This window comes from Suricata suricatta, chromosome 1 (genome assembly GCF_006229205.1).
Source record: "Suricata suricatta isolate VVHF042 chromosome 1, meerkat_22Aug2017_6uvM2_HiC, whole genome shotgun sequence".
Lineage (NCBI taxonomy): Eukaryota > Metazoa > Chordata > Mammalia > Carnivora > Herpestidae > Suricata > Suricata suricatta.
The window spans coordinates 79414957-79428513 of record NC_043700.1 but is presented as its reverse complement, the minus strand read 5'-3'; the positions used below and the strand labels follow the sequence as shown (position 1 = coordinate 79428513).

The following is a 13557-nucleotide window of genomic DNA, read 5'->3' as shown; positions in this document are numbered from 1 at the left end:
ATACTTTCCAGTAACAGTGTATTCTGGAGGAAATTCAGAAATTATATGAAAGAAGATACAGAGATTTTTATTATTACCCTACCCTTTTGTCTGTGAAGGACACCAAAACACCTGAGAAAATAAGAAGACATGTCCACATTAACTGGAGGAAAAAAAATCACTAAGACTTTTTCTGAGTGTCAAGAGAAGAAAGTATTCCCAAAATAATAATAAAGGATAAACCAACAACCATATAGACTCCTACTGAAACCCTGACTGGCCCTTCACAAGCGCTGGAATTCTTTCTAATTTTTCTAAATGTTGCCAGTAAGCACCTCTACCCCTCGTCTTTGGTGTCTATTTGAAACTTTTATCCCTTTCTTCAGTCTATCCTCCTCTTCCCCTTATCTTTGCACATGATTCTACTTTAAGGATAAAATAAATACCTACGTTAATATCCAGACAATATAAAGAACTTATACAACTCAACAGAAAACTATTAAAAAGTGGCCAGAGGATCTGAATAGACATTTTTCCAAAGAAGATGCACAAATAGCCAAAGGGTATGTGACAAGGTGCTCAATATCACCAGTCATCAGGGAAATGCAAGCCAAAGCCACAATGACATATTACCTCATACTCGTTAGAATGGTTATCATCAAAAAGATAAGAGATAAAAAATTCTGGTGTGGATGTGGAGAAAAGAGAACCCTGGGTGGTGTGTGGGAGTATAAATTGGTACAGCCACTGAAAAACAATATAGAGGTTCCTCAAAAAACTAAAAATAGAAGAGCCATATGATCTGGCAATTCTACTTTTGAGGATGTACATACCCAAAGGAAATGAAATCACAATCTCAAAGAGATATCAGCATCCCCACATTCACTGCAGCACTATTTACAATGAACAAGATATGGAAACAACCTATGTGTTCAGAGGCAGGTGAATGGACAAAGAAAATGTGGTAAATATGTGGAATATCGCTCTGCCATAAAAGTAAAGAAGGAAATCCTGCCATTTACAACAACATGGATGGACTCTGAAGGCATTAAGATCAGTGAGTAAGTCAGATGGAGAAAGGCAGATACTGTGCAGTCCCGTTTATATGTGGAATCTAAAGACAAACAGACAACAAACTCACAGAAACAGACAACAGACTGGTGGTTGCCAGAGGTGAGGGTAAGGGGTGGTGGGATATATAGGCAAAGGGGGTCAAAAGGTACCGACTTCCGGTTATAAGATAGTAAGTCATGGGGATGTCGTGCACAGCAGGAGGACAATAGTTAACAACACAGTATTGTACATTTAAAGTTGTATGAGAGTGGATCTTAAAAGTTCTCAGAAAAAAAAAATCAACTGTGAGGTGCTGTATGTTTACTGAATTTAGTATGGCAATTATTTCTCAAATCATTATCATGTATACCCTAAACTAATACAGTATTATATGTTAGTTATATCTCAATACAGCTGGAAAAATATTTTAAGCAAACAAAAATGAAAACATCCAGCCTCACGCACCCTCACCAAAATGTAATTGGTCCTTACATTCTCCTCACAGTCTCAGCAGGAAAGCCCACTTTTGCCCAGGACTGCCTTCCACCTGTGTGCTAGAATTCAGTCTCTTCTCTATGGAGAAAAAAACCTTGCTCTGCTAGTCATCACCTATCCGCTTCTAAAATGGCTTTTGGAATATAAATATACTCAATTTTCACCATCTTTAAAGCAAAACAAGTAAACCAATAATAATAATCACGCACCCAGGCACACACATGCTCTCTCTTATATGTCAGCTAATGTGTTTCTGTCTAGCAGTCATTCTCTTTCTTGACTGGCTAACTTTCTATTCACTTTTAAATCTTCAGAATTACTTCTAAATAGTAATTCTAAATAGGCACCTGAATGGCTCAGGTCATGATCTCACGGTTTGTGGGTTTGAGCCCCGAGTCAGTCTCTGTTGACAGTTCAGAGCCTGGAGCCTGCTTGGTATCTGTCCTGTGTCTCCCTCTCTTTCTGCCTCTCTCCTGCTCACCCTCTGTCTCTCTCTCCCTCAAAAATAAATAAACGTTAAAAAAATTAAAAACATAAAGTCAAAAAAAGAAAAAAAAAAGAATTACTTCTAGAAATCCACATGACCACCAGACTCCTTTCCAGCTTTATCCCACATACAATCCTAAGTTACTCTGTAATTGTTGTCTTTCTAGAGCCCTGAATAGGTAGGACATGGAGTCCTTGCATCCCTGGGTGTTTCACTCTATGCCCTCAGCATGCAGCCCAGCAAACTGGCCAGGAGAGGTGTTTGGGAACACTCACAGAACCGAACAGCTCACCTCAAGCCTCATCAACTCACTACCCATTCCACGTGCTCTTCCTTCTTTTTCCCTCATAAGAAGGTCTGTACATACAATCTTGAGTGGAAAGTCGTATTGACAGAGCCTATTGTCTCTCTCCAACCTCTGTCACATTCTGTAACTCTTCTAAGACGTCTTATCTACCACTAGATTCTTGAGTTCTAGGACCTAAGGCTCTAGTGTTATTTACCTTCCCATTTGGAGCACGCATAATATAGAAGGTTTCAAAAATTATCTAAAGAAAAGGAAATACGGAGGGAGGGATGGAGAGGGAAACCTTTGAGCAGCAGGAAAATGTCAAGGTGCAGGGGGGATTGGCATAACAAAGCAAGGTGAAAATTATAAAAACAGAAGATACCCAACTTCAAAAGTTTTACTTGATATAATATAAAAATGGTAACTATTTGTCACAAGGTTGACATCATATATTTAACTAAATGAAATACAAGTTCTTTTCTATATCTATTCAAACTGTTTAAAATTCACAACACACATTTTATGATAGACCCAGTTTCCCCATTTACATTAAGAGATGGTATTCATCCCCATAATAAGATTATATAACTTATGCATCTTAAAAAAGGAAACATACAGCAATAACACTAAAGTAAGACATGCATTTCCCAGGCCTTCCCAGGTAACGGAGAATTATTGCACAGGTCAATTGTTTATCTCATGACCACCCAAAGAGCTAAATAGAACAGGTACTGTTATTTTCACTTTACAGCTGAGAAAATTGAACTTCAGAGAGGTTAAGAGGTACGTACACCTTGGAGCTGTGAATAAATTGAAGAAGAAGGTGAAAGTAAAAAGGAGAAATATTAGGTTTGCTCTTCTGAAAATGCTTTAATGAGAGAAATGCAATCTTCATCAGCAGCAACATATACTTATTCAGCATTTACCTATAGGAACCCAGCTCTGTCTTTCCTGTGATAGAAGTTTTATCAGAAGAAAGAGCAGGCATCACTTCACAGCCCTTTAGACGGCAATTTTTTACATTATTCAAATAATTTACTCCCTGAATGCAAGGATGACAAGAAAAGATCTAGGATAGCAGGAAAAGTAATCGCTAACTGTTTAACATCTAATATGGCTAGCATAATATTTTCTTGGTTAAACTTATGATAAAGTAAAAAGCTTCTTTGTGTGTGTGTGTGTATGTGTGTGAAGTGCACATATTTTGTCTTGGATAATTTATATGTATTAATTCAGGAATAACTGCTTCCCTTTCGCTAGCATCTCCATGTTTCTTTTATTCTGCCCAACTAGAGTTTCTATTACTATGTTGATTTTTTTTTTTTTTTTGCCTGTACTAGCTATTTTTTCAGATGCTTTTATGTGGCCATCCTTCGGCCAATTTTAGAACACCTGGAGAACATCTTCTTAATAATATAATCATGAACAAGAAAGATTTAAAAGATCTCTATGCCCACTGCCATGTATATGCTAATGTTTTTTTGAAGTTTATCCAGAACTAAAATACTGGATTGCAGTAAGAAAATATTCACCATAAGTAATGGATTCTGAGTGCGTTTTGACTCTTTTTTCTAAAAAACACAATTTTAATGGTTCACATTACCTTGGCAATAAATACGGAAAAGTATTATAGAATCATGTAATTGTGGCATCTTGACTTTTATGACATCTTGGTTATATATATATATTTATATAATTATAAATTTTATGCTAAATAAATATAATCAGGAATAAAACTTCCGTTTATAATTTTTCCCCAAGGAAAAATGTGACCTATTTATACACAATCGGTATTACGAACTGCTTTCCAACTTGTTTTGTTAAAAAGGAGAGGCTTATTATGTTTCTTGCTTTACTTCTCAGGACTACACATCAGGAGGCAAACGATGTGCAAGAGACTTACCCACTCTTCCTCATCATAGTCTGAATGATGTGGTATGGAGTCCTGCCTTCTTATCGGTGGGGAAGGGTCCTGGGGACAGCTCTCCTCTGTGCTGTTCTTAGGAGAGGGTGGTTTCTTAAGGACACCTCCTGGCCTGGCCGTGTAGAGGGCTAAAAGAGCGCTTCTGACCAGCTGATCCTTGAAGGCATGTACAAAAAGCTCTGTCTGGAAAGAAATTGACAAGGATTAGAAACACCATGGTAGGCATCTCAGCATAGAGCTATGAAAAGGTCAACCGCAGATTTGTTGGCACATAAGTGGTGTGCATGGTGGAAAAAGTACAGGCAACAGAGAGAGAAAATGATTCATACCAATCAATGAAAATAGTTGAGTTTTGGGATGATGCCAAGGCCTTGAGTCCTCCTGTTCTAAAAGTTAATGCTGAGGTTCTGTGGGCACTATAAACACCAGCTGTCTCCTCAGCCCCCTCTCTTTTAATTCCAAGTTCTGTCTTTGAGGATGAATTTCACTAGAGATAATCATTTGAACACTGTCTACCTGCTGCGCCTTTCAAGTAATTCCAAATGTACCTTAAAAGAAAATGTGATCAGACTATGTATATTCTATACTTTAAACAGAGTGAATGTCTAAAGATGTATCTTTAAAAATAGAGGCAGAAAACGTTTTTTTTTTTTCTTTTTAGTATCTAGATTTCAACAGTAGAGATGGTTTAGGCAGTTTTCCCATGAAAATATTTGACTTGAATTCCTTATCACCCCCTCAACTGTCTCCTCCATCAAATGGTTTCAGTAATGCTCAATGTTAATGAGCTTGCTGTGAAACTTGCTATGGTAGATTTTACAAGCTGGTGGTAAATACCTAGTAAGTACTATAGAAATGACAGCTTCCCAACAATAAAGAACTTAACAGCAATACTTTGCAATTTCCTCATGAAATGTTTAATAGCATCACCCTGTACTATATTGGAGGCTGCAGTAATTGATTTTCTGTATTATACTGGACTTAACATGAATGTGGTCTAACAATCTATTCAGTCAGAGTAGAGTAGTAACTCAAGCATTGACTCATATTGCTAACACATTCACATCTGTTGGGAAGGAGCCCTTTAACTCATAGCATTATTTTGAATAATAGTTGATACCATCACCATATCATGAGACACTTGGATGTAATGCTGACTTCACCATCACTATAACTCAAGGTAATCATTTATAGGAGTATTCTCAATATGTAGTCAACAGTGCCATGTGTAACTAATGGTTACTAAATTATCCCTTAAAAATCCCTGTTGTGTCAGCAATTAAAGAAAACCAGTTAAACACCATGCAAAACAATTGCCTAGTAAGACTATGTTAATAAAACTACATATGCTAATAAAACTACATAGTTAAGTCTTTGCAATAGATCATGAAATTCTAGAGCTGCACAAGACCTTAAAGTCAGACTTATTGTTAACCAGATAAAGAAACTAAATAGGAAGTGGTGCCCCGTCCTAGAACATACTGCTTACCAGTAACACAAAGGAAACAGAGCCCTAGTTTTGAAACAAATTCAGTAGCGTTTCCCTTTACTCCACACCACCTATCAATCCACCACCACCTGCATGCTTCTGTTCTTCTCCCCCTTCTTCCTTAGCTCCAAGATCCTTGAGTGCTTTGGACATCTACTTGCTCCTCTAATTAATCATGTCTACAATTGTCAATGTAATTATCTTCATAGTTAAGCTTTATTGGAAATCTTTAAATATTCTTTTCATCTATTGGTTGTATTGAAAACACTTTGAAGGTAAGTAGACAAGAAATATTTTTTAAAAAGGATATACCAGAATAAATGATTGAAAAACATTTTGGTAATAAATTAGGACAACAAAAGGAAAAGGCAGCTTATACTGAAAAGACATAAAATGAAGTATTAATTGATGTTCACAATGAAGTGTTAAAATGAGAATGAAGAATACAAAAAAAATACTGATGAAATATGTAGCTAGACAGTACTCACACAAGACAATATAGTTATAGCAAAATAGGGAAATATGTTATTTACATAATTTTCATAGAGCCTGGATAGATCCATCAATGTGAATTTAAATATTTAAAAATGTAAATTTACTTCCATTCAGCTTAACTAAACTATTTCTCTATTGATAGATTCAATAAATTTTTGACTTATTTTTAGAGCAAAACAGCTTGCCTTGTTTGAATTCCTTCTACTACATCTCCAGTCTCCAAAACAGTCATCTAATTACTATGTAGCTGAATATATATTCACACCCAATGAAATCTATAGTTCTTGTAATTGCCATCATTTTCTTCCCATTGCATGCATGCACAGAGATTCCACTTCATTTATTCAAATCTCATTTGTGTTGATTTATTACCAAAGACATAAAAGATAATACAGTAGATTCTTGTAGCATTACAACCCAGAATTTTCTTGGGAAGGGGTGGCTGAAATCTTATAGAAACACTTTATGTGTATATTGAAAAATTCATCTGGCTCTTTGGACACTCTATGAATCACTAAGATCCTTGCACAGAATTGTACTTTGTTAGAAAATAGCCAAATATTCCATAACTATAACCAGATGACCTGGAAATTTTCTTGACCATCACTGTTTAGTAGATATAGACCAATGCAGAACCCTGATGTTTTACACTCAAAATAAATTAGCTGGAAGAGATTAAGATAATCACTCAATTCCAATACATCTGTATGCTGCGTTCTTGCATCTGAGATGACACTAAGGAAGTTCAAAGTCATGGGAAGGATGTGGAGTTGCCTATTGACTCAAAGTATTGAAAACCTTTTTCCTTTTCTGACTCTGCTCACTGCATTAAATGAAAGGAAAAAGGCTGTCTACATGTAATCACTAGGGTAGGGAAATCAATTTATTTAAAATAGTTTAGTAATATAGCCAAAAAAGCACAAACTCTGAACCTAAGCTAGATCATTTTGTTTGTTTGATATTAAAAAAGAGAGAAATTGTATCTTAAAAGTGAAATGTTTTCTTGCCTTACTGACGTTTTCCCAATTCATATTCTCATGCAAGTGTTCTTCAAAGTAACGCATAGAATTATCTACAAATATAAAACCAGTAAAATTACTTCTCCTGGGGATGAATTTCCTAGGTTCCTAAATATTAGTGGCAAAGGAATAGTTAGGAATATGTTTATTTAAAACCACCCTTTTTAACTAGAGATCTCAACAAATTAAACAAAGTCTCATATTATTTAGATTCTCCTTTTTTCACTAAAAAGGTTCAAAGTGATGCCAATCCCATCTGCAATACAGATATAGGCTATGACATACACAGGTGATTATTATTTTAGTAGTCATGTATATGACAAAAGTATCCTGTATATTTCCCCCCAACGTTACTGTTCTTTGTTGTTTTGCACCCAACTAGCCTCCTTACTTTCATCAGCAGCATGGTCCCTATTTGATATCATTTGATTTCTATTTTATTATTTAGGTATAACTGACATATAATATTATATTAGTTTCACGTGTACAGTATAAGAATTCAATATTTGAATATATTGCAACATTATCACCACAATAAGTCTGTATATTTTTAGAATTTTGATATGCTTTAATTTTTTCATAGGCAACAGTGCTGTACTCTGGAATCAGAGCATGAATATGTATGTTTTCTACATTCCCTAAAGAAAAGAACACTGACCCTTCAATAGAGTAACTTGACATCTGGGCAGATCATACAAATTATCTACTTGACCTTGGCTAAGTCACATAACCACTTTTCCCCAGTTTGCACAAAATTACAATGCCTATCTACGTAACCCTCATAGCAGTTCATGGTAAACTGTGAACTCTTCTATTTATGCTCCCCTTTCTTGAATGATTTTTTTGAGTTTCCTTTGTTGACTCATCATTGCAGACTCACTTAAAATATGGTAAATGAATCCTAAAGGACCTTAACCCACTTTTCTTAAAAGCATTTTTTCCCATTAGAGATATAATACATTTCCTCATAGCTTCAACTACCGTCTTATGCTGCAGTCTTTAAAATCCACCTCTACCCACCTCCTGAACCAGCACTGCCACCTGTTTCCACCTGAAAGTCTTTTGAGTTTAGAAGTCACAGCCTGATCTCAAGTGTTTTCAATAAATGTTCTTCCCAGCCTTTCAAACTGCGTGATGTCATCCTTGTGCAGCAACTCAAGAGCCCAAATGTCTGGATCATTTTCAGCAATATTCATCTTCTAGATTAGTCATTAATTTCTACTAGTTATACCTTTTCAGTAATTTCAAGGATTATTTCCACAGCTAGTCTAAGTTAATATTCTTTCTACCTTCCATGTGGATAATTTCCATAGTCTCCTTACTGGTTGATTTATTTTTCCAAAGCTAATGTTTCACTTTATAGGAGGTTCTTGAAGGCCACCAACATTAAAATGCAGACATCTGAGTCCCAGCCCAGAAGCTGAATCAGAATTTGTATTTTTAGCAATCTCCCCCAAGAGCAATATTGACATTTTGTAATGCCCAGTAATGTCCAATAATTCAAAGCCACTGTCTAGCTCAGCTTCTCTATTCTATGAGGATCACCTTCACAAAGCATGTCTCAAGTCCTTCTTACTCAATGACCTTCCAACTTACAAAGGAGCCTTTCTCTTGGGTGACTAACAAGGAGTGAAATGGCTAGGTTTTATACACACACACACACATTTATGTTTATCATATTTATATAAATGTTATGAGACACTGCTGAACTGTTTTTCAAAGTGTGCAAGTAATTATGTAAGTAATATATGAATGTTCCAGTAGTTCCATGTCCTCCCCAACTCTTCAATGCTCAACTTTTTTAATGTCAGCTATTCTAGAGTGTAGTATTATCTCATTTTAGTTTAAATTAGTATTTCCCTAAAAACAAATGATGATGAGCATCTTTACATTGTTTATTTGCTGCCCATATATCATCTCTGGTGAAATGTCATTTCAATTAATTTTGCACATTTTTAATTGAGTTGTCTGTCTTATTATTAAATTATATGAATATTTTATGTATTCTGATGCAATTCCTTTGTAAGATACATATTTTATAAATATTTCCTCAGTCCAGACTTGCCTTCCCATTTTTTAATAGTGTCATCCAAACACTATCTCCTGAAAACTTTAATGAAGTTTTTGATTTTGATGATGCCTTATACATCATGTGTTTTCTTAAGTTGGTTCATACTTTTCATGTCTAAGAAATATTTGCCTAACCTAAGATGACAAAAATTTTCTATGTTGTCTTCTAGAAGTTTTTCTGTTTGTGTCTTTCTTTTAGCTTTTATATTAAGATCTATGATCAATTTTGAATTAATTTTTATAGATATGTGAGGTAAAGGTTCAGTTTTCATTGCATATGGATATCCAATTGTTTCCGAGTTTTATGTTAAGAATACATCATTATCCCAGTAACTTTTTTTTGCCCTTTCTCTAAAGTTATTTGAACATGATGTGAGTCTATTTCTAAATTCTTTATTCTATCACATTGACATCTATACTTACCCTAGAAAGTTACTAACCACATAATACATTCAATATTATTTTTACTTTTAAGAATAAATATGTTTAAGTAAATTAAAGTTTGAGTTAAAAAGATATCTGTCCACATACTTTATTCTTTTGTGTAGATTCAATTTTTTTCATGTTATCACTTTTCTGTCTGGAAACTTTATTTTAAAATTTGTAGTAGTAGAAGTTTACTATGAAATCTCCCAGCTATTATTTGTCCAGATGGTCTTTATTTCATCTTTATGTTTGAAAGATATCTTCTCTTGATAAGGAATTATAATTTGTGTGTGTATGTCAGTACTTTGAAGATGTTACTCTATAAGAACATCTAATAAGCCTGTGAATAATTCTGTTGTATGTTCTTTTCCACATAGTGTGCCTTTTTTCCCCTCAATTTTCACTTTATCTCTCTCAATATTTTGATGATGATGTTCCTGCATTTTTTAAATGTTTATTGTGTTTAGAGTACATTGAATTTCTTGGATCTATAGTTTCATTACATTTTGAAGAATTTTCATCATCATTTCAGCAAATATTTTCCTAATTTTTTAAATGTCTATTTTAAAGATAAACAGAAACAGAACATGAAAGGGGAAGGGACAAAGAGAGAAGTAGACACAGAATCCAAAGCAGGCTCCAGGCTCTGAGCTATAAGCACAGAGCACAATGCAGGGCTCCAACTCACAGTGAGATCATGACCTGAGCCAAAGTCGGATGCTTAACTAACTGAGACATCCAGTTCCCCTCAGCGAATATTTTTCTATTTTCCTTTCCGCTTCTTCCAGAACTCTACTTACATGCATATTAGACTTCTTGGTATTGTTCTATCGGTCATTTATGTTCTATTTATGTTTTTATGTCTTTTTTCCTTTGTACTTCATTTAAATAGTTTCAAATACTATCAAATTCACTGTTTGTTCTTCTGAAGTGACCCATCTGCTAATTCTATAGTACATATTTTTATTTAAAAATTATATTTTGTGTTTTTCTTATTTCTATGTTATTTTTCTTCAATCTTCCATTTTCCTCCTCATCCTGTTTGTGTTTCCCTTCTTCCCTAAACATATGGACCATTATTTATAATTGCTGTTGTAAGGTCCTTATCTGCTAATTTCATCATCTCTATTATTTCTGGGTCTGTTTCTGTTGCTTGATTTTTCTTCTGATTGTGGCTATATATTCCTGCTTAAATGTTTGCTTGGTATATGCTTATTTCATTGATTAAATATTTACCATTTAAAGAGGACTATAAGAAGAATAAATAGGAGTTCTATCATGAAATTTCATCTTCATCTATACTTTTTTATACATCCATATATACTTTCACCAACTATAAAGAAGAACACAAAGAAAAGAACCTCTATTCATTAAGTTCTTCCATTTAGTTTGGAACTGAGATAGATCTAGGAGTGGTTGAAGTAAATAAAAGTAAAAATTCCTTCTCAGTACGTAAGTAGTCAACATAATCAATATACTATTTATATCTTCAACTTCTTAGTATACTGGCTTCCTGGCATTGTCATTAAAACAAAACAACAAAACAAAACAAAACAAAAAAACCCAAAACATTTCTGAAGAGAACCCTGAGTTAAATGTTAGACGAAAATGTTGTTGTTTGTTTGTTTTTTGTTTTGGGGATACACAGTATGTTTCACTATATCATGTTAAGGTTAAAGGACACTAGGAATTAGAAGTTATGCAATTTTCTCAAATATTTTGTGCACAGAGCCTCTAGTATTTGCATCAAAATCACTTTATTACTGTTTTTTTACCACTTAGCAATTTTCATAATGTGAAAACCCCATTCTTTTAAGTTTTAGGTCATAAAAGTTAAGGGTATATCTATGTAGTATTTGTCAGATAGTATTAGTACAATACCACACACAGTTAAGTGCTCAATATGGTTTTTTGATAAGCAAGACTAATGATTTTCTAAACAAGATCTATCAATCTCTATGAAATAGACAATGTGATGGGCATTTAAAGGAATGTCACACATATGTCTAAGCCATGATAGATAGATACCTATATGCTGTATATATTTATGTTCCTATTTTTTTCAGTTCTAATTTAGTCAGATTACTTTTTTCTCCCTTTTCCTTTTCATAGTATTGCATACCTTCAGTCTAGCCAAAAAAATTGCATCTTTAGCCCACTCTCTTATTAACCTTTAGATCTTATGTTAAAACTTTGGTCTATCATTTGTCTTTTCTGTTCAAATTATTCATATATATTTAGCGTTTGCCTTTTGTTATGGCCCTATAGCATAAGATTAAATAATTTATTATTTTCATGAATTAATATATCATGAACAAACTCAGTCATCCATCAGAAGGTATAGTAATAATTAAAAAATTAGAACAATTTAATTATACTTGTGCACATTAGGATATAACAAATTTTTGGAAACTTCTTATTCTTATGGAGCTTCAGTTTTATCTTCCCTACTCCTACCTTGACCTCTCTACTTGTTTCTTTAGTTGTATACCCAAGTGTCCATCATGAAGCTTATGGGACATTTGACCCTATTGAGTGTGGTTAAACTCACAGCATATGGAGCTAGACTCATAAAGTGTGTGATTTGGGGTGCATTATATATATTTCTTTTACCTCAGTTTCCTCTACTTTATAAAATAAAGGACATTAACAGTACCTATTTCATAGGACTTTTAAAATGTTGCAATAATGTCTCATGCACGGTTATTAAACCTCCAATAAATGCTAATTATTATTATCATCATCATTAACATCATAACCATTATCATCAAGAACCTTGAATCTCTTGGGAAGAACAAAAACAGACCTTTCTTATTCCATTTTGTGCACCTAGTGTAATAGATAAATTCAGTAAATATTTTTACTTTTTATAAACTGTGTTTGTTTGCTTGTCTTTTCCACCAATAAATGTTTAAAGGAATGGAATTTTGCTGGGGAGCCTTGGTCCTATGGCTTGGTTATTCACAGTAGAAATAATGTGACTTGACTTTGGATCTGCAAATCTTGGTCCTCTGAGATTCTCTCAAGATGCAGTTGGGTTTCTCTGTTGTCCTTTGCTTCCATCCCCAGACTCTGAGCATATATTCATCTGATAATGTGTCCACTGTTATCAACTCCAGATGCAACATGTTACTCAAGAGGAGAGATTCCATCTCATTAGAAAGAATTAAGTGCCTTCTTCTACACTGCCCAGGGCTGCCCTCAGCCCTCCACAGCCTCCTTAGCCAATACAGAGAACTCTCCCATATTGGACTTGGACCTTTCCTGATATGTACTAACATAGATAATTCCTATGGAATATGCTATATGAATGAGTTCCAGAGAAAACAACTAAAGTATTTATATAAACATACCAATTCAGATTCAATAAAAGAAATAAGGGTGCTATCAACAGAAAGGACTTTAAGGCTCTGACCCACAGTGTGCAAGATCCTGATCTTAGAAACAAAATGTTTTGGGGTGCCTGGCTGGTGCAGGGGGTACAGCATGCAACTCTTGATCTTGGGGTTAAAAGTTTAAGCCCCATATTGGGTGTTGAGTTTACTTACAGATAAAATCTTAAAACAACAACAAGGAAACCCCAAAATATTTTAAGTTAAACCTTCTAATATTAAATATTAAACATTTCATTAAATCCAATTATATAAATGTTTAGAGGTGCAGTAGTCATGACTTTGAGTAGATAATGAAAGAAAATGCAAAATGCTTATTGATTTATGATGTGGTTTTATCTTAGCTTGGCCAAACCATGCAGTATTTAATACATAGTAGCAGAATATTTACTATTGAAGCTTGAAAAGATGTGAGTTCTTTGTGTGCAATCTTTAATTT

At 34.2% G+C, this 13557-nt stretch overlaps 1 protein-coding gene across 2 annotated transcripts in view; it reads right to left on the bottom strand.

The window, feature by feature from the left end:
- Positions 1–13557, bottom strand: part of INPP4B (inositol polyphosphate-4-phosphatase type II B) — a 411625-nt gene that overhangs the window by 117093 nt on the left and 280975 nt on the right. For both annotated transcript variants that reach the window (XM_029940652.1, XM_029940655.1), the window contains one exon: positions 4207–4410. In XM_029940652.1, coding sequence (XP_029796512.1) covers positions 4207–4410 — 204 coding nt within the window. The remainder of the gene's footprint in view (positions 1–4206; positions 4411–13557) is intronic.